Genomic DNA, 19,194 nt, shown 5'->3' on the forward strand with positions numbered 1-19,194 from the left:
GAACTGGTTTTCTTTTCTCTACCTCTACTTTTAATGATGAAGAGACTGATTATCTGTTGATATATTTTCAAATGCATGAAACAGGAATGATTTGAAAGTTCAGACTCTAATTAAAATGTGTGGCTAGGTAAACCTTCAGTGTGAAAGTATGTCTCGCTGTTGACTTGGGAGATTTTATTGGTGTAGGTTTGGGCAGCGCTGAGCTTCCAAAATAAGGGGAGACTTCAGATATTCCCTGTCAATGGACAATCTTTGACTCTGTTCCCTTCTTGAAGGGTTTCCAACTTGTAGAAAAGGGAAGCGGTTCAGTGTTGTTTGGCTCAGAAGGTTTTCTCTGAACAAAGTGTTAATTGACTTCAGCACTGCGTTTACATTGGATGCTATTTGTTGTGCTCAATGTGACACTGGGTTTCATTTATAAAAACGGTTGCTTCTATTCCCCCGCTTCCCGCCCCACTCTCTCATAGTTCATCCTCAAACTACAGTGAACTCCTCAAAATATGTTTTTTTTTCATCCCGGTCACCTTGACTAATATTTCCATTCTGATATCCATTTCTGTTCTACAAATCATGGGGGCGATTCTCCTAAAAGTGCTAAATTAGTGGGAAAACTGTTCTAGATCACGGCTTTTTTTTTCAGTGCAGCTTCACACTCATATCTCCGCACCCTGTGCAACGCAAATGTCACAATCGAGAATCTCATTAAAAACTCGGGGGGAGCGGGGCCCATTTGCGCTGGAGTCTGACAGTTCTGGAAGTCTGCGCAGTGGCCCCTGATCTATCAGTCTCCCCGTTTTTGCTAGGCAGCTCAATCACTGGCCAGTCTGAGATTCTCCAGTGCTGCCCTTCCCACAACCACCGCACCTCCCCGCCCCCCCAGCAGTGGCGATTTCCCCACCCCACCCCTAGGAGGCAGGACCCCCCCCAACCCAACCTACTCCAATCGCTGCCCTCCCACCATCCCACACTGATCCTCACTCCTCCCACTGATCACCCCTAGGCCCTAGGCACACAATAGGCCCTGTCCCCTTGGCATTGCAGTGCCAACATGCCACTGGACATGGGCACTTCACCCCTTGGGCAGTGCTAGGGAAACAAGCTGGCACTGCCAGAGTGCCCATACCCGGGGGCACTACCCGCTGCTGCCTGAACCCCTGGAGAGCTCCGATTGCCCCCCCCGTTCATTCCGGCGGGATTTCCCACTAGTTCCCCGAACGTGGGGAGCTGCTGTAACCCCTGATGGATCAAGGTTCTCCTGGCAAGATGGGAGATTCAATCGGACCTAAAAGTCCCCAATAATCACCTGCTAAACCTATTTAAAATAGATACAAATCACTTACCATCTTCCTGCCGGTTTCCAGCATGGTCTGGACTCCGATGTTCTCCAGCTCTGGGAAATGCGCATACGTTCCCAACGCATGCACAAAACCAGGGAAAAGGCCAACAACACGACTCTCCTGACCGGACCCACCAGAAAAGTTGCAGGTCGCGATGGGAGAGTCGGGTCCCATATTTGAAATATTTTCTACATTAAAGCCATCACAATTGGTTGGAATTTTGCTGGCACGCCTGCCCCGACTCTGGGGGCGGGTGAGGCTCAGAGAGCAACATTTTCCATTGGCCTCAGGTGGAATCATACGAATCTTGGGCGGACGTGCTAGTAAAATTCCACCCGATGTGTTTACAGCAACATCTGTCATTTGAGAACCTCTTACACAAAATGTGAATAGAAACTGGGCATGTGATGGTTTCAGTGAATTAAAACACCAGGATCTTGGTTCTAAATACATCTGTGTCTCTTTATTTTCTTCTCACTTTGTCTAATGGTACCTACTCTATATGTGAATCTCCAAAGGATATTGAATGAAATTAGTGGGAATTCCTAAATCCGTCAGGAGCTATCCTCCCAATGAAAACATTCCCAGAGCAGGATTTTTCCATTCATATTACCTCATCCTGGTGTTTTGTTGGTCTGTGCTGATTCATTGGAAAAGGAAAGAATGATGTGGAGATGCCGGTGTTGGACGGGGGTAAAACAAATCCCACAACACCAGTTTAAAGTCCAAACAGGTTTATTTGTAGCAAAAGCCGCAAGCTTTCGGGACAGCCTGTCCCTTCGTCAGGTGGCTGGGAGTTCTCACTCCCAGGAAAAGGAAAGGACACAGTGAAAGGATTGGACACTGGCCGGTGGGGGGGGGGTAAGTTGTGTCTCTTCCTTGGGGAAGTCTTGCACAAAGCAAACTTAAATAAGAGATTGTCGCCTGATTTCCAAACTGTGCTCCCTGAGCAAATAGATTCGTAATGAGAGCACGAGATTGCAGAATAAGCTTTGAATTAATTATTTTGATGCAATTGTTGCTCTGTTTATATAAGCAAATAAAGGAATGGTTGGCAGAACACTTTGTCATGGTGCAGACTTGATCAAGGACTGCCATGCTGCTGCACACTTCTCCCTTCGGGCAAATTGTCTTTGTGTGCTCGAAAGATACATTACTTGCTCTTTAAATAGAAAACAGTAATGCTCTCACAACCAGGTAAATAGATCATTAATTTTGAGCTTGCAGATTTTATTTATTTGTTAGTGTCACAAGTAGGCTTGCATTAACACGGCAAGGAAATTACTGTGAAAATTCCCTAGTCACCACAAAACGATGCCTGCTCGGGTGCACTGAGGGAGAACTTAGCATGGCCAACGCATCTAACCAGCACATCTTTTGGATTGTGGGAGGAAACCAGAGCCACCAGAGGAAATCTGTGCAGACACGGAGAACGTGCAAACTGCACACAAACAGATGTGAGGAAGCTGAACGCTACCACCTTCCACTCGACTGGTTCAGAACAGACAGATCTCTAAAAGCAGGCACAGTATTTTCCTTCCTTGTTTGGTGCTATAATGGGGAAGAACCCGACATTATTTTTATTGTCTCTTCCCTGCATCCCCTCCACCACCCCCGGCCTAGATGATTATCATCATCGCATCAACTTCTTCCAACAGTTTTTATACAAAAATCTGAAAATTCCAGAGCACTGAAGTGAATGAACCCATCACCATGGACGATTGGGCACAGAAAAGTAAAATGACTCTGTGGCTACCTCCTGTTTTTCTTTACAGGTGACTGCTGGCTCTTAGCTGCTATTGCATCACTGACTCTGAATAATGAGGTCCTATCCAGGGTTGTCCCCAGCGGACAAGACTTTGACTCTAATTATGCAGGAATCTTCCATTTCCAGGTAAGTTACTGTTACCTTTAGAATTTGCTGTGAGGTGGAGACACTAAGCGGTGATAGACTCCAATTATGCTTCTTAAACAACGGAGTTAAAGCAGCTTTGCCAGGAGCTGCATTTAGAATTAGAATTTTGGGTGCACAAAATGGGGGATGTGGGCATGTTAAAGAGAGTGTGGACTGGAGATAAGAGGTGAAGGAGGGCTGAGGGGGAGACTGAATGAGGAGGAGCAAATAGGCAGCAAGGTGGCACAGTGGTTAGCACTGCTGCCTCACCGAGGACTCGGGTTCGATTCCGGGCTCGGGTCACTGCCTGTGTGTGGTTTGCACCTTCTCTTCATATCTGCGTGAGTTTCCTCCAGGTGCTCCGGTTTCCTCCCACACTTCGAAGATGTGTGGGGTTAGGTTGATTGGCTATGCTAAATTGCCCCTTAGTGTCATGGGGATTAGCAAGGTAAATGCATGAGGTTATGGGGATAGGGCCTGGATGGAATTTGTTGACGGTGCAGGCTGGATAGACCGAATGGCCTATATTATAGGGATTCTGCACTGTAGGGATTCCTTGAAAGACTGTGAGACCAACTTGACAGGAAGGAAACCTGGCCTCTGGGGCGTGCCAGTGAGGTAGAACACAGAAGCAGGGAGAAGTTGGCCAGGCTAGGACTTTATTCCTTGGAATATAGGTGAATGATGTGTGACCTTATTGAGATGCATAAAGTCACAAGAGACAGATAGGATGAATGCACATAGTCTTTTTTCCAGGGAAGGGGAATCGAAAGCTAGAGTGCACAGGTTTAAGATGAGAGGGGAGAGATTTAAAAGGGACCTGAGGGGCAACTTCTTTGCACAGAGGGTGGTGTGATTATGGAATGAGCTGCCAGAGAAAGTGGTCGAGGCAGGTACGGTAGCAACATTTAAAAAGCATTTGGATAAGTACATGGATGGGAAAGGATTGGAGGGATATGGGCCAAATGTGGGCAATTCTGACTAGCTGAGAGGGCAGCATGTACTGGTTGGGCCGAAGGGTCTATTTCTGTGTTGTATTGCTCTGTGACTCTGAGATGAGCAGTAGTCCTAACATCTGTGCACCCACTTCCATATCCTTTTATCTCCCTTTATATTTATGTCTTTAATGTTGTTTTTATCAATTGTGCCCCCTTTCTGATGCTTTTAATTATTCCGCAACCTTTTCCGTCCTAAGGAAAACAGCTCTTATTGGAACACTATCAATGTAGAGGATTACTGAATTGCAAAGATTCTAACCTGAGATTTGCTAATGCCACTGCCTGAACTCAATTATAATCCAGTTTGTTGGACCATTTTGGGTGTCGGTTCCAGTGTAGTAATCTCCTGATGTTCTTGTTCAGTTCTGGCAGTATGGAGAATGGGTGGATGTGGTGATAGATGACAGGTTGCCCGCGAAGGACAATGAGCTGATGTTTGTACGCTCAGCATCTGGGAATGAGTTCTGGAGTGCCCTGCTGGAGAAAGCCTATTCCAAGTAAGTCCATCAGGGCCATTGTCCAGTTCTCTGTGGCCATTTTCTACTTCTTTATAACTTAGTTGGTTTCAGTCTTAACAAATCCACAAAGCAAAAAAAAACATGTGTTCAATGCCTGTGTAACTGTCCTTGCCTGGTAAGTGAGTAGATATATCTAGTGGCGTGCCAGTAAGCCAATGCCAAGTGTTGGATTTTACTGTAAACCTGCAGGCAGGAAAGCTTGTGAACCCATTAAAATAGGCAAAAAGGGTGCTGTGACATTGCTGCCCCTGCCAGCCCCGCCATGATTTTTGAGTTATAGCAGCAGGTAGGCATTGGGTGGATTGCATATTCATAGCCCAATTAATGCTCTTATGTGGGCCTGCAGTCATACAGAGGTGGAAAAGAAATGTTTTCATTCTGATCAGAAACAAGAGGCAACTGAATTTGGGTCTGAGTAGTATGCCACAGTTATTCAACTCTGAACTTGCTCTGAGTTGATAGCTGGGGAAGTTAGTGCCATGTGGATAAAAACATGAGAACTAGGAGCAGAAGTAGGCCATCTGGCCTTCAAGCCTGCTCCACCATTCAATAAAACCACGGCTGATCTTTTCATGGACTCAGCTCCACTTACCCATCCGCTCACCATAATCCTTAATTCCTTTACCGTTCAAAAATTTATCTGTCCTTGCCTTAAAAACATTCAGTGAGGTAGCTTCAACTGCTTCAGTGGGCAGAGAATTCCAGATTCACAATCCTTTGAAACATATAAGATGATTAGAGGTTTAGATAGGGTGGATAGTGATAGCCTTTTTCCTCGGATGGAGAATGCTAGCACGAGGGGGCATGGCTTTAAATTAAGGGGCGGTAGTTATAGGACGGATGTCAGGGGTAGGTTCTTTACCCAGAGGGTGGTGAGGGATTGGAATGCCCTGCCTGCTGCGGTTGTAAATGCGCCTAGTTTGGGGGCGTTTAAGAGATCTATGGATAGGTTTATGGACGAAAAGGGATTGGTTTAGATTAGTGGGTCAGTGTTTTTTTTTAAAAAAAACTGGTGGGCCGAAGGGCCTGTTCTGCGCTGTAATGTTCTATGTTTTTGGGTGAAGAAGTTCCTCCTCAACTCAGTCCTAAATCTGCACCCCCTTATTTTGAGGCCATGCCCCCTAGTTTTAGTTTCACCCGCCAGCAGAAACTACCCCCTGCTTCTAACTTACGCTGGTGAGAGTTACAGAAGATGTTTTCCATTTTTTTGACATGAAGTTGAAGGAAGTTTCTGCTTTATATGAATCCTAATTGTCATTTGGAACATCTGCAATCAGCCTTGGGTTCAGTGAGCTTGGGCATATATGGATCAGGAGGGTCATAGGTTCTGTCCCTGGTTTCTGTCCCTGCTAAATTAACTCAGCACAGGAGCGATACTGGTCAAGTTGTTAAGGTTGATATTCCTGACTGGGAGAGGAAAAAACTTCTCAAGATTCCTGCCCGCTGTATAGCCATTGGGAGATGAATCATAGAATACAATCATAGAATTCCCTACAGTGCAGAAGGAGGCCATTCGGCCCATCAAGCCTGCACCAACCACAATCCCACCCAGGCCCTATTCCTGTAACCCCATCTATTTACCCTGCCAATCCCCCCAATTTAGCATGGCCGGAGCACCCAGAAGAAACCCACGCAGACACGGGGAGAATGTGCAAACTCCACACAGACAGTGATCCGAGGCCGGAATTGAACCCAGGTCTCTGGCGCTGTGAGGCAGCTGTGCTAACCACTGTGCCACCGTGTCACCCTGAATATTTTGGATTTTAAGCTAATCCAAATGGGGCAGTGGGTAAGGACTCTGGGGAAATGGAGGGTGCTTTTATTTCTCCCCCACCCCCCACACACATTTGTCCGGTCCTGATGGCATCAGGTGGGACCCAACTGCAGCTTTAATTTGATAACTTGAGCAAGAAGGCATTGTGGTATTTCCACTAGGTGAAGATAATTGAGAGAGGCAGAGGGAATTGATTTAAGCCCAAACAGCTAGAGCTTTAACTTTATTTTTAAATTTCCTTAGTGGGGAAGCAGGAAGAGTAGCTCCTTTGGATCCCATGTGGAAATCTTGGGTTTCCCCCTCCTCTGGATTCTCCATCACCCTATTCAACAGCTATCTACATTAATACTACACATTATATCAATGGGTAACTTTGGCTGGCACAGTGGTTAGCCTCACAGCACCAGGGACCTGGGTTCAGTTCCAGCCTTGGGCCACTGTGTAGAGTTTGCACGTTCTCCTCATGTCTTCGTGGGTTTCCTCCGAGTGCTCCAGTTTCCCCACTGTCCAAAAGACATGCTGGTTAGATGCATTGGCCGTACTATATCCTCCCTCAGTGTACGCAAACAGGCACCAGAGTGTGGCGACAAGGGGATTTTCACAGTAACTTCATTGCAGTATTAATGTAAGCCTACTTGTGACACTAATAAATAAACTTCCACCTTAAAAAAATAACCTTGGGCCATGTGATTTGCCAGCTAAGCTCTGCTTTCTTCAGTGGGAAACTGGCTTCAGATACAGGCCTGAAACATGCTGTACCGTTCTCCAGTTTGACTAATTGTAATGTACCTGTTTCCCAGGTTAAATGGATCATATGAAGCATTGTCTGGAGGATCCACCACCGAGGGGTTTGAAGATTTTACAGGAGGAATTTCGGAATGTTATGAATTAGATAAAGCGCCAAGCAACCTCTTTAAGATCATCCGCAAAGCATTAAGATGTGGGTCACTACTCGGCTGCTCTATCAATGTGAGTCTGTACTGAATCAAAAATATCATCACAGCCTATCATTTCTATGCATAAGGAATACTGGAAGAGCAGCAGTGATAGGGGGAACAGAGAGGCATTTTATGTGATTGTGGATATGAATCCAAGATGGCATGTTGCCTCTCTGGTGTCAGGCTCTGGGTATTCACTGGCTGGAGAGCATCCTGAGATTGCGAGGATGGGGGTGGGGGTAAGTGATCAGGCAGCTGCTGTGACTCCTATTGGTGCCAACAGCATAGAGAAAAAAGAGGGATGTGTTCCTGCAGTCAGAATGTAGTGAGCTGGGTAGGAAATTAGCAAGCAGGACTTCAAAAGCAATAAGGCAAGATTCTCCGACCTCCCATCTGCATGTTTTCCACCGGTGGGAGTTGGCGCATTGTTTGCTAGCAGCAGGATTCTCCAGTCCCGCTGCTGTCAGTGGGAAATTCCATTGACATCACCCCACACTGGCGGTAAACCTACGGGCAAGTTGCATGGACGGTGGAACCGGAGAATCCCAGTGGTGTGAACGGCTGGAGAATTCTGGCCACAGTCTCTGGTTTACTTCTAGAAGCAGCTCTTTGAAAACTCATGATACCAAATAAACCTGTTGGACTTTAACTTGGGAGACTTCTTACTGTGACCAGACCAGCCCAATGATGGCATTACTTTCATTACTTACATCATTACTTTCTAAAAGAACACTTGTGTGAGGGTAGAACAGATGAATACATATATGGCTGGAAAGGTGGTGTTGGAGGGAGTGCTTTAGATTCCTGGGACATTGGGATCCGTTCTGGGGGTGTACAGAGCAGTCAGTTTGCACCAAAGCTGGGGCCAATTTCCTTGCATGGCAATTTGCCAGCACTGTCAGGGAGGGTTAAAACTAACTTGGGCAGAGAAGTGAGAACCTAGGAGGTAATACACAAGGGGGAATACCAAGATACAAAGAATATTGGAAGAATCGGATAGTACAAGAGTAGTAAAGAGTAGGCATTATGTGGATTCGGTGTAAAGGGAAGGTAATGTGGGAAGATGGTGGTATGGTCGAATTGTGTTGTCACAGGATACGGGTTGAATTGGGATGAAATCAGGGCATTGGTAATAAGTGATTCAGCTGCATATGTGAAGTGATGCAAAAGTTATAGTCACTGCTTTAGAATTCTGGCTGTGAAACTTAACCCTGCGATTAATAGAAAATCTATGTGGCAAAGTAGAAATTGTGTCACTTGCTCGAGAACAAATGGTAGTTTCCATTAACAATGTTGAGATGTAAGCAACATACAAATTATAATAAAACCTGTACTTTGGTTCATACTCTTGAATTAATCAGTATGCTAAAATTTCCTGAATGTTTGGCCATGGAACATGGAATAATATATATGTCCAAATTTCTGTTGGTTATGTTAAATGGGCAGGTAATATGGTGAGTTCTGAAGCGTGCATGCAGTCCTCCTGCCACTGTAGAGACAGGTTGTCTCTACATGTCACGCCCAAGATTTCCATTACATCCAAAGATAGTGAGAAAGTCTGACTCATTCTGCATTTAATTGACTGGTCTGAAATTTTTTCCTTTCTCAATCCTCCACTCCCTCAATCATTGATTCAATTACATTAAAATGTTCTTGCTGGCTGACTCCATTAGGAGGACTTCCCACTTTGCCCCTGTACAAGTTGAAACATTCATTTTCTTTAATTGAATGAATGAACGACCTTCACACTGCAACAGTGAAGTTCTTCCACTTTAGTTGATGATTTGATGCATTGTAGGTACAAAAGGAATCATAGGGTAGGCTTCACTGCCTGTGAGGGCAAATCAGGTGCCTTTTAGTTTCTTTCCATTCATTGAAAGCCAGCTGGTTACTATAAAATGTCCTTTAGGGAAGGAAATCTGGTCTGGCCTACATGTGACTCCAGAGCCACAGCAATGTGTTGACTCTCAACTGCCCTCTGAAATGGCTTAGCAAGCCACACATTTCGATGGTAACTGGGGATGGGCAATAAATGCTGGCCAGCCAGCGATGCCCATGTTCCACGAATGAATAAAAAAAATGCAATCTACCCTGTCGCAAAACGTATAAATCTAACCCAGTGAGTGGATAATTTGGGCTATAAATGTGCTATTTGAGAACAATATACATATTTAGACCACTGCAGTTATATTTCGGCTAAGACAAATTAGGAATTTTAGTTTCTGTTTAGCAATTGCATCTTTTGAATTGTCTCCAAATATACTGAAAAAACATGCTTTTTAATCCCTGCTTCTTCTCTTTTTTATTGCACCTTTTCCTATCTAATTATTTTCCAGGACCCCCAAGACTGGAATTCCTTGCCTTCTTCCCTTCATCCTATAATCTACAAGCCTTTGAAGCTCTGTTTTAGCGTCAGATAATAACTCCTTTATGATTTACCTCTTCTTCTCCTACACTTGGTAAAGTAATATACGGATCTCGGCTGTTCACGGATTCTCAAGTGCAAACTCCTTGTACCCATTAAAATTTCATGCTGCAGTTTTTAAAAAAATGTAAAATAGCGTAACAAATTATGCATTGAGGTGACTAATAAAAAACATTTTATATCAATGGCCTGTGTGATAATGTGACAGCTGATGCTTTTTTATGTGGTAGATCACCAGTTCAGCAGAGACAGAGGCAATCACTTCACAGAAGTTGGTCAAAGGTCACGCTTACTCTGTAACTGGAGCAGAAATAGTAAGTATATTGTTTTTAATAATCTGTCCCTTTCTAACATTTCTCTGAGACATGTTGTGTTCTCTGAGAGGGTGAAGCTTTGTTGTGATGTCTTCTAAAATAATATTTATTAGACTCCACAACTTTCTTCTCAAGGATTGTGAACCACTCTGACAGAAACAGTTGCATTAAGCCTTTCGTGCCTCATCCATTGCCTCAGTCATTCACTTCTGCACTTTTAAGGTTCAATTATTTGGTCTCCCTTTGCCACATTCACCTGTCAGTCTGTACAAATACTCCCTTACCTCTGCCTTTCTGCCTCCTGTCCCCAGTAAAACTCTTACTGTCTCCCACTCTGATCACCTTTACCTTTGCTACAAATCCTCAAGTACAAATGGCACAGACTTGAACATTTTTAACTGTTCTCTACCTTTTTATTTCTTTCTTGTCTTTCTTTATTTTTCTCCCCCCCCGGCACTGTTTTCCCCTTTTTTTTTGTCCTCCTTTTTTTCTTACTTTTTCTCCCCCTTTGCTCCACTTTTTTCCTCCTTATCTTGATTTTATCCCTCTCCCACCCATCTCCCCCTCCTCCCACATCTTCATCAGTCAAGGTTCATCCTCTGATATCAGCTTCTTTGCCATTTGGTCATTCGCACCTTTTATTCTCTCTATGGACGGTCAATAGCAGCTTTTCCCCTTGTTTTTTGTGACAATGACTCATTTTTCATTCGCTCATCCTACAGTATAAATATCTCCCACTTTCTGTGCCTTTTAGCTTTGACAAAGGGTCTACTAGACTCGAAATGTCAGCTCCTTTCTCTCCATACAGATGCTGCCAGACCTGTTGAGATTTTCCAGCATTTTCCCTTTTGGTTACAGACTTGAACATGTCTGGCACGCAATTGGTTTAACCATTCATTTTGCCATTTTGAAATACAAGATAACCCCTGACTTATTTTCTCTGCTCCAACTATCTTCTTAAACCCCTTTTTCCCTGACACCTTTACCCTAATCTCCAACAATAAATATGAGGAGCTCCTCTCATCTGTTCAGGTGTCTCTTTGCCTTAACTCTTTGCCTTATCCATACAGCAAAACTTTCCCCATGGCTTCCCTGTTTTCCAGGACTGAATCGACAAATTTGAATGAGATTAGCTAATTCACTATAGACCAAGAATCAAACCTGGTGATTCATTTTTATTTTAAAAGAATCTGGACCATATTGTAATAAAATGAAGTCTGCTAATAGCAATCTCCAGAGAAAATGCTCATGGTAAGGACTCAGCATAACTGCACTTGAGGTGTAATTAAGACTCTTTATGGTGAAACTATAGTCAGGAAGAGGTATGGTGGGAACTTCACTAACAAGAGGCTGGGGGAGGCACAGTAGCACAATGGTTAGCACTGCTGCCTCACAGCGTCTGGGATCCGTGTTTGATTCCTGGCTTGGGTCACTTCACTGTGTGGAATTTGCGCATCTCCCTGAGTCTGCCTGGATATCCTCTGGGTGCTCTGGTTTCTTCCCACATTCAGAAGGACATGTTAATTAGGTGCATTGACCCGAACAGATGCTGAACTGTGGCAAATAGGGGAATTTCACAGTATCTTCGTTGCAGTGTTAATGTAAGTCTTACTTGTGACTAATGAATAAACTTTAACTCATTGCACTGATTGGGAGGAGGATGGTGGTGAGAAGGATCTGAGACGGGTATTGAGTGGAGGCTGTGCTGGATCTCCGTTAACATCGAATGCTGATATTTCACTTTCAAAAGTGAATAAATATTTTCTTTTTTGCCAGGTGGCCAGGTTTTTTTCTCACTCTCTGGTGAAAAAGGATGTGTTATCAAGAAAGAGGCAAGCTAATGGGGCTAAAGATAGACAAGTCTCCTGGTCCTGATGGAAGGCATCCCAGGGTACTAAAAGAGAGGAGGAATTGAGGAGTCTCTTCAGCCCAAGAGTGGTGAATCTGTGGAACTCATTGCTGCAGAAGGTTGTGGAAGCCAAGTCATTGCGTGTCTTTAAGACAGAGTTAGATAGGTTCTTGATTAATAAGGGGGTCAGGGGTTATGGGGAAAAGGCAGGAGAATGGGGATGAGAAAAAATATCACCATGATTGAATGGTGGAACAGACTTGATGGGCCGAGTGTCCTCATTCTGCTCCTACGTCTTACATTCTTATGGAGATGGCGGGAGAAATAGTGAATGCACTAGTGGTAATAATTTATCAAAATTTGTAGGACTCTATAGTGGTTCCTACAGATTGGAAAAAAGCAAATGTGATGCCACTGTTTAAAAAAGGAGGTAGACAAAAGACTATAGGCCGGTTAGCTTAACTTCTGTAATAGGAAAAATGCTTGAATCCATTATCAAGGAAGAAGTAGCGAGACATCTGGATGTAAATTGTCCCATTGGGAAGACGCAGCATGGCTTCATGAAGGGAAGGTCACGTTTGACTAATTGGTGGAATTCTTTAAGAACATTACTCACGCAGTGGACAATGGGGAACCTGTGAATGTGGTGTATCTGGATTTCCAGAAAGCATTTGACAAGGTGCCATACCAAAGGCTGCTGCATATGATAAAGGTGCACAGTGTTACAAGTAATGTATTAGCATGCATAGAGGATCCGTTAATTAACGGAAAGCAAAAAGTGGGGGTAAATGGGTGTTTTTCTGGTTGGCGATCAGTGACTTGTGGTGTACCTCAGGGATCAGTGTTGGGACCACAATTGTTTATGATTTATTTAGATGATTTGGAATTGGGGACCAAGTGTAGTGTGTCAAAATTTGCAGATGACACTAAGATGGGTGGCAGAGCAAAGTGTGCAGAGGACACTGAAAGTCTGCAAAGGAATACAGATAATCTGAGTGAGTGGGCAAGGGTATGGCAGATGGAGTACAATGTCGGTAAATGTGAGGTCATCCATTTTGGTTGGAATAACAGCAAAATGGACTATTATTTAAATGGTAAAAAGATGCAGCATGCTGCTGTGCAGGCAGACCGGGATGTTATTGTGCATGGATTGCAAAAAGTTGTTTTGCAGATGTAACAGGTAATTAAAAAGGCAAATGGAATTTCATCCTTCATTGCTAGAAGGATGGAGTTTTAAAACAGTGAGATTATGTTACAGCTGTATAAGGTGCTGGTGAGGCCACACCTGGTGTGCTGTATACAGTTTTGGTCCCCTTACTTGAGAAAGGATGTACTGACACTGGAGGGGGTGCAGAGGAGATTCGCTCGGTTGATTCCGGAGTTGAGAGGGTTGGCTTATGAGCAGAGACTGAGTAAACTGGGGCTATAGTCATTGGAATTCAGAAGAATGAGAGAAGATCTTATAGAAACATATGCGTTTATGAAGGGAATAGATAAGATAGAAGCAGGGAAGTTATTTCCACTGGCAGATGAAACTAGAACTAGGGGATATAACCTCAAAATAAGGGGGAGCAGATTTAGGACTGAGTTGAGGAGGAACTTCTTCACACAAAGGGTTGTGAATCTGTGGAATTTCCTGCCCAGTGAAGCAGTTGAGGCAACCTCATTGAATATTTTTAAGGCAAGGATAGATAGATTTTTGAATGGTAAAGGAATTAAGGGTTATGGTGAGCGGGCACGTAAGTGGAGTTGAGTCCACAAAAAGACCAGCCATGATCTTAATGAATGGCGGAGCAGGCTCGAAGGACCAGATGGCCTACTCCTCCTAATTCCTTATGTTCACACCTCCACTTTACACTCCTAAGAAGGCAGGTGCTTTCCAGGTCTCAGTAGGGCATTTATGTACTTCAGGAAGTTAACTGAACTGTCCTTGCTATTTCTTGACCCCCATCTCTTTCATTCCTGTGATGCCCACATGCCTCTGAATTCTAAAAGGTATGCAGAAACAAGCCATTGACCTATTTAAGGGTGGCACAGTGGTTAGCACTGCTGCGTCACAGTACCATGGAACCAGGTTTGATTCCAGTCTTGGGTGACCGTCTGAGTGGAGTTTGCACGTTCTCCCCATGTCTGTGTGGGTTTCCTCCGTGTGCTCCTGTTTCCTCCCACAGTCCAAAGATGTGCGGGTTAGGTGGATTGGCCATGGTAAATATGTGGGGTTACGGGGATAAGGCAGGGAGTTGAGCCTGGGTAAAATGCTCTTTTGGGAAATAGGTGCAGACACAATGGGCCAGTTGGCCTCCTTCTGCACCATAGGGATCCTGTGGATTCCATTTATGAAAGCAGGTTGCCTGGTTCCTATTAGCTGAACAAAACTTTATTCCAATTCAAAATGAAGTGGAACAAAGTTAAATTGAGTACTACTCAGTGTAGCAGCTTTAAAGTTTATTTTGGTTTTGTCAAGGTTTGTACATGTATGGAGCATGGATGTCGATATATTTTGTTAAGATACCGAGTAGAACTTTGAGGTGACGGTTGATTTGAAAACTAGGTTTTCTACTTGAGATGCCAGCCATCTCCCACTGTAGAGAGGGGGACATTTTTGTAAGTGTGGTCACATCACCAATGAATTGGGTAAAAATCACCTTACAGGGAACACTGTAGGAAAACCAGCAGCCCAGGGAGAGAAAAGCCCCGTTTAAAACCCTGAAGCAATCCTTGGCTTTATTTCTCCTGGTGGGTATTACACAACTGGCACCGAGTATTCATTCCCATTGCCATGGGTAAAATAGAAACACTATGGTGATGTAGTATTCCTGTACTTTAACCCAAATAGGTGGATTATCACGGTGAAGAGGAAAAACTGATCCGGGTCCGGAATCCTTGGGGTCAAGTTGAGTGGACTGGAAGCTGGAGTGACAAGTATGCTATTTTGGGTGTACAAGAATCAATGTACTCAAAATGTTAAACCACTTTTCTTGTCCTGATAGGTGCTGGCGGATCTGCTGAGTGTTTCCAGTGTCCTGTTCTTGTTTTAGATTCCAGCATCTGCTGTATTTTGTTTAGGATTCTGTTGTAAATTGTCAAATCTTTCAGAGTCCTGCGCTTCCATGCAACAGTGGTTTGTAGGGGTCAGCTCCCATGGCATAAACATTCTTAACATCTAGACATTGAATATTCGCTCCCTCCACTGCCATCACAGAGGGCTGAAGTATATACAGTCTACACTATAGCAACATATCTAGGCTCCTTTGAAGCCTGGAAGAACAAGGGCAGCAGAACTCTCTTCCTAACAGCATGGTAGGTGTACCTACACCTCAAGGGTGCAATGATTTCAAGAAGGCAGCTCATCGCCACCTTCTCAAAGGCAGTTAGGGATGGTCAGTAAATGGTGCTCACATCCCATGGACAAATAAAAAAATGTAACAAACCATTCCAAGTTATTCAAGAGCCCAAAAGTGTTCTACAAGGTATAAGTCTTTATCAGAGCAGCGGTCAAAACATCCATCCATCCCTTGAAATCATCGTTAATGCTTTGACCAGTCAGGATTGAAATAGTAAAAATATATGCTAGAGCTCTGGTGTACTGTATAGTTGTGGCATTACTGTGCCTTAATAAAAGCCAACCTTGGGGCAACCCTAACATTGAAGGCAGAGGTATTAAGAATAATAGAATCCCTAAAGTTCAAAAGGAGGCCATTTGGCCTATCAGATTTGCACTGGCTCACTGACAGAGTATCTTACCCAGGCCCACTTCCATTCCCTATCCTCATAACCCCACACATTTACTGTGGCTGATCCATCTATCCAAGACTTTGAACACTAATTTAATACGGCCAATCCACCTAACCTGCACGTCTTTGGACAATGGGACGAAACTGGAGCCCCCAGAGGGAACCTACACAGACATGGGGAGAATGTGCAAACTCAGTCACCCAAGGCCAGAAAGGAGCCTGAGTCCCTGGCGCTGTGAGGCCGCAGTGCTAACCACTCTGCAACAGTGCCACCAATGGGGTTGGAGAATGACCATCACTCCCCTGTGTTCAAACATAAGAAAAAATTAAATTGAGTACCTGGGGCACCAATATATATCGAATCTCTGCCACTGCACGATTATGCCAAAAATAGATATCACAATTGAATGTTAACATAGCATTGATGCGTCATTTTCCTGTATGAATATAACCTCCTTGAATAAGCATGACAAACACGCACAAAGTGAACAGATGTCAACCTATTCTTTCCTCACTCGGAGCTCCGCCTGGGTGATTGAACAGGTTTTCCTTTCTCCCAGAAGCAAAGTGAAGGCCAGACTCACCAGAGGAATTGGGGCTTTGATTATAAGACATGAAAGAACTCCTTGCAGCCACTTTCAAAGCTCTGCTAAAATCATTGAATTAAACAAAAACCCCAGAACCAGCCCTTCAAAGCAAATAAGGACATTATATATCGGAATCCCAGATCCATTGTGTTGTCCCCAAGTTGCTTAAGGCATTAAACACGATTCTGTAGCTGGCTGGGCAAATAGCACAGCTCTCTGTGATGATGGCTGGTGTTTGTGTTCACCAGCCGCTCCTATCAATTTTAACAATGTTGATTTTTTTCTGATTCCAGTGCACCCGAGTGGGATTCCATCCCTGAAGAAGAGAGAGAGAGACTGCGCAACGAATCAGATGATGGAGAATTCTGGTAAAGTAAAATCAGTCCGCACACTTTTACTCCTGGTTACAATTTCCAACTACTGGTAGAAGCAGGAAACCAGATAGTGGGAAATTTGAAAAAAATCTGGTCCCCTCCCTCTGCCCCGCATCGCAGCCCCTTCCCCTTACCCCATCCTGCCATCGCGGCTGTCTCCTCTTCTCCTCCCCCCTCACCCGCAACCATTGTTGGCATCCTCAGATCCCAACTCTGCTCCGGTCTATCACCACATAGAAATAAACCCCTTCTCCCCATGCAGCTCCCACTGGGGATCACTCTGGTGCTGTCCTTGGCACAGACTGGCACTGCCAAGTTGGCATGGGCATGGTACCAGCCTGGCAGTGCCATCCTGTGCCAGGGCACTGCCTGGCCGTATGCCTCTCCCCAGGACCTGAGTGCCACATTCTCCATCCCCTCTGGCAGCGGAAGTAGGCCTTGAACGGCCAGAAAATTCCGGCCATAGGAACAGAGGGAGGACTAACACCAGGATCAATGCTAATGCCCATGGCACAAAAATGGATTGGCTGGATGAAATTCCCATGGTCATGTAATTCCGACATAAATATCATTCCAATTCGTTTAACGACAAAAGGGAGGAAGTCCATTCACAAATATTTACATTTTGGGGTAATTGTATGAGTTTGCTATTCTTTTTAAAAGGTTTCTGTCCCCAGTTATTTTTACCGTTTTGTTGCTCCTCTCCCCCCATCATCGCTTTGCAGGATGTCATTTACCGAATTTGTCCAAAATTTCTCGCGAGTGGAAATCTGCAACCTGACTCCTGACACTCTGAGCAGTGATGACGTTCGCAAATGGAGCCTGACAATCTATAATGGGAGCTGGAGGACAGGATCTACAGCAGGGGGATGCCGAAACTATGCTAGTATGTAATTCCAATTTCTACTTCCTCTCTGTGACACCTTTTTTTCCCCTGGGAGTTCAGTTTAGCAACTTGTAACACTGTGCCAATACTACTTGCATCTTTTCCATCTTGTGTACAAAGAACAAGGAAGAGTACAGCACAGGGACAGGCCCTTTGGCTGTCCAAGCCTGCGGCAATCATGATGCCTACCTAAACTATAACGGTATGCACTTGGAGTCCATATCCTTCCATTCCCACCCTATTCATGTACTCCTCTAGTTGCCCCTTTAAATGCTGCTACCATACCTGCTCCCACCACCTCCCTGGGCAGCGCATTCCAGACATTCACCACCCTTCATGTAACAAAACGCTTGCCTCGCACTACTCCTTAAACTTTTCCCCACACACCTTAAACCTTTGTCATCTAATATTTGACTTTCCTAGGGAAAAGTATCTGACTATCCATTCTGTCCATGCCACTCATAATCTTGTAAACCTTTATCAGATCACCCCTCAACCTCCGTCATTCCAGTGAGAACAAACCGAGTTTATCCAACCTCTCCTCATAGTTAATATCCTCCAGACTAGGCAACATCCTGGTAAACCGCTTCTGTACCCTCTCCAAAGCATCCTTATCCTTCTGGTAGTGTGGCAACCAGAATTGTACACAATATTCTAAATGAAGCCTAACTAATGCCCCGAGCAATGAAGGCAAGCATGCCATATGCCTTCTTGACAAACGTATCCACATGCAATGCCACTTTCAGTGATTGGTGGATGTATACGCCCAGATCTCTCTGCTTCTCAATACTCCTAAGGGTTCTGCCATTTAATGTATAATTCCTACATGCATTATCTCACACTTCTCTGGATTAAACTCCATCTGCTGTTTCTCTGCCCAAGTTTCCAACTGGTCTATATCTTGCTGTATCTCTGACAATCCTCTTCACTATCCACAACTCCAACAATTTTTGTGTCAGACAGCAACGTTTTCCTCCAAATCATTTATATATACTACCAACAACAAAGGTCCCAGAACTGATCTCTGTGGAACACCACTAGTAAGTTTACCCCAGTCCAACGCTGGCATTCCCACCGCTAGTCACAGCCTTCCATTCAGAAAGCACCCCTCTACTGCTACGATCTGTCTTCTATGGCCACGCTAGTTATGTATCCATCATGCCAGCTCTCCTCTGATCCTGTGTGACCTCACCCTTTGTACCAGTCTACCATGAAGTACCTTGTCGAAGGCTTTACTGAAGTCCATGTATACAACATCCATTGCCTTTCCTTCATGTATCATCTTCATCACTTCCTTGAAAAACCTCAACCAAGTTACTGAGGCACGACCTCCCCTTCACAAATCCATGCTGCCTATCACTAATTAGTCCATTTGTTTCCAAATGTGATAAATCCTGTCCCTAAGAAACTTATCCAATAATTTTCCTACCACTGATGTAAGGTTCACAGGCCTATAATTTCCTGGATTATTCCTGCTGTCCTTAAACAATGGAACAACATTGGCTATCCAATTGGCTATCTGGAACTTCACCTGTAGCCAATGAGGGTACAAAGATTTCTGTCAAG

The 19,194-nt window shown here is 44.4% G+C and overlaps 1 protein-coding gene across 1 annotated transcript in view; it reads left to right on the plus strand.

Annotated features, from left to right (window-relative positions):
* LOC145351061 (calpain-2 catalytic subunit-like) overlaps positions 1 to 19,194 on the plus strand; it is a 70,399-nt gene that overhangs the window by 26,309 nt on the left and 24,896 nt on the right. Inside the window, exons 3-9 of the mRNA XM_080200660.1 lie at positions 3,113 to 3,231; positions 4,593 to 4,726; positions 7,322 to 7,490; positions 10,115 to 10,198; positions 14,884 to 14,969; positions 16,662 to 16,736; positions 17,468 to 17,628. Coding sequence (XP_080056786.1) covers positions 3,113 to 3,231; positions 4,593 to 4,726; positions 7,322 to 7,490; positions 10,115 to 10,198; positions 14,884 to 14,969; positions 16,662 to 16,736; positions 17,468 to 17,628 — 828 coding nt within the window. The remainder of the gene's footprint in view (positions 1 to 3,112; positions 3,232 to 4,592; positions 4,727 to 7,321; positions 7,491 to 10,114; positions 10,199 to 14,883; positions 14,970 to 16,661; positions 16,737 to 17,467; positions 17,629 to 19,194) is intronic.

Source organism: Carcharhinus amblyrhynchos, chromosome 12, assembly GCF_965287045.1.
Source record: "Carcharhinus amblyrhynchos chromosome 12, sCarAmb.v2.hapA, whole genome shotgun sequence".
Lineage (NCBI taxonomy): Eukaryota > Metazoa > Chordata > Chondrichthyes > Carcharhiniformes > Carcharhinidae > Carcharhinus > Carcharhinus amblyrhynchos.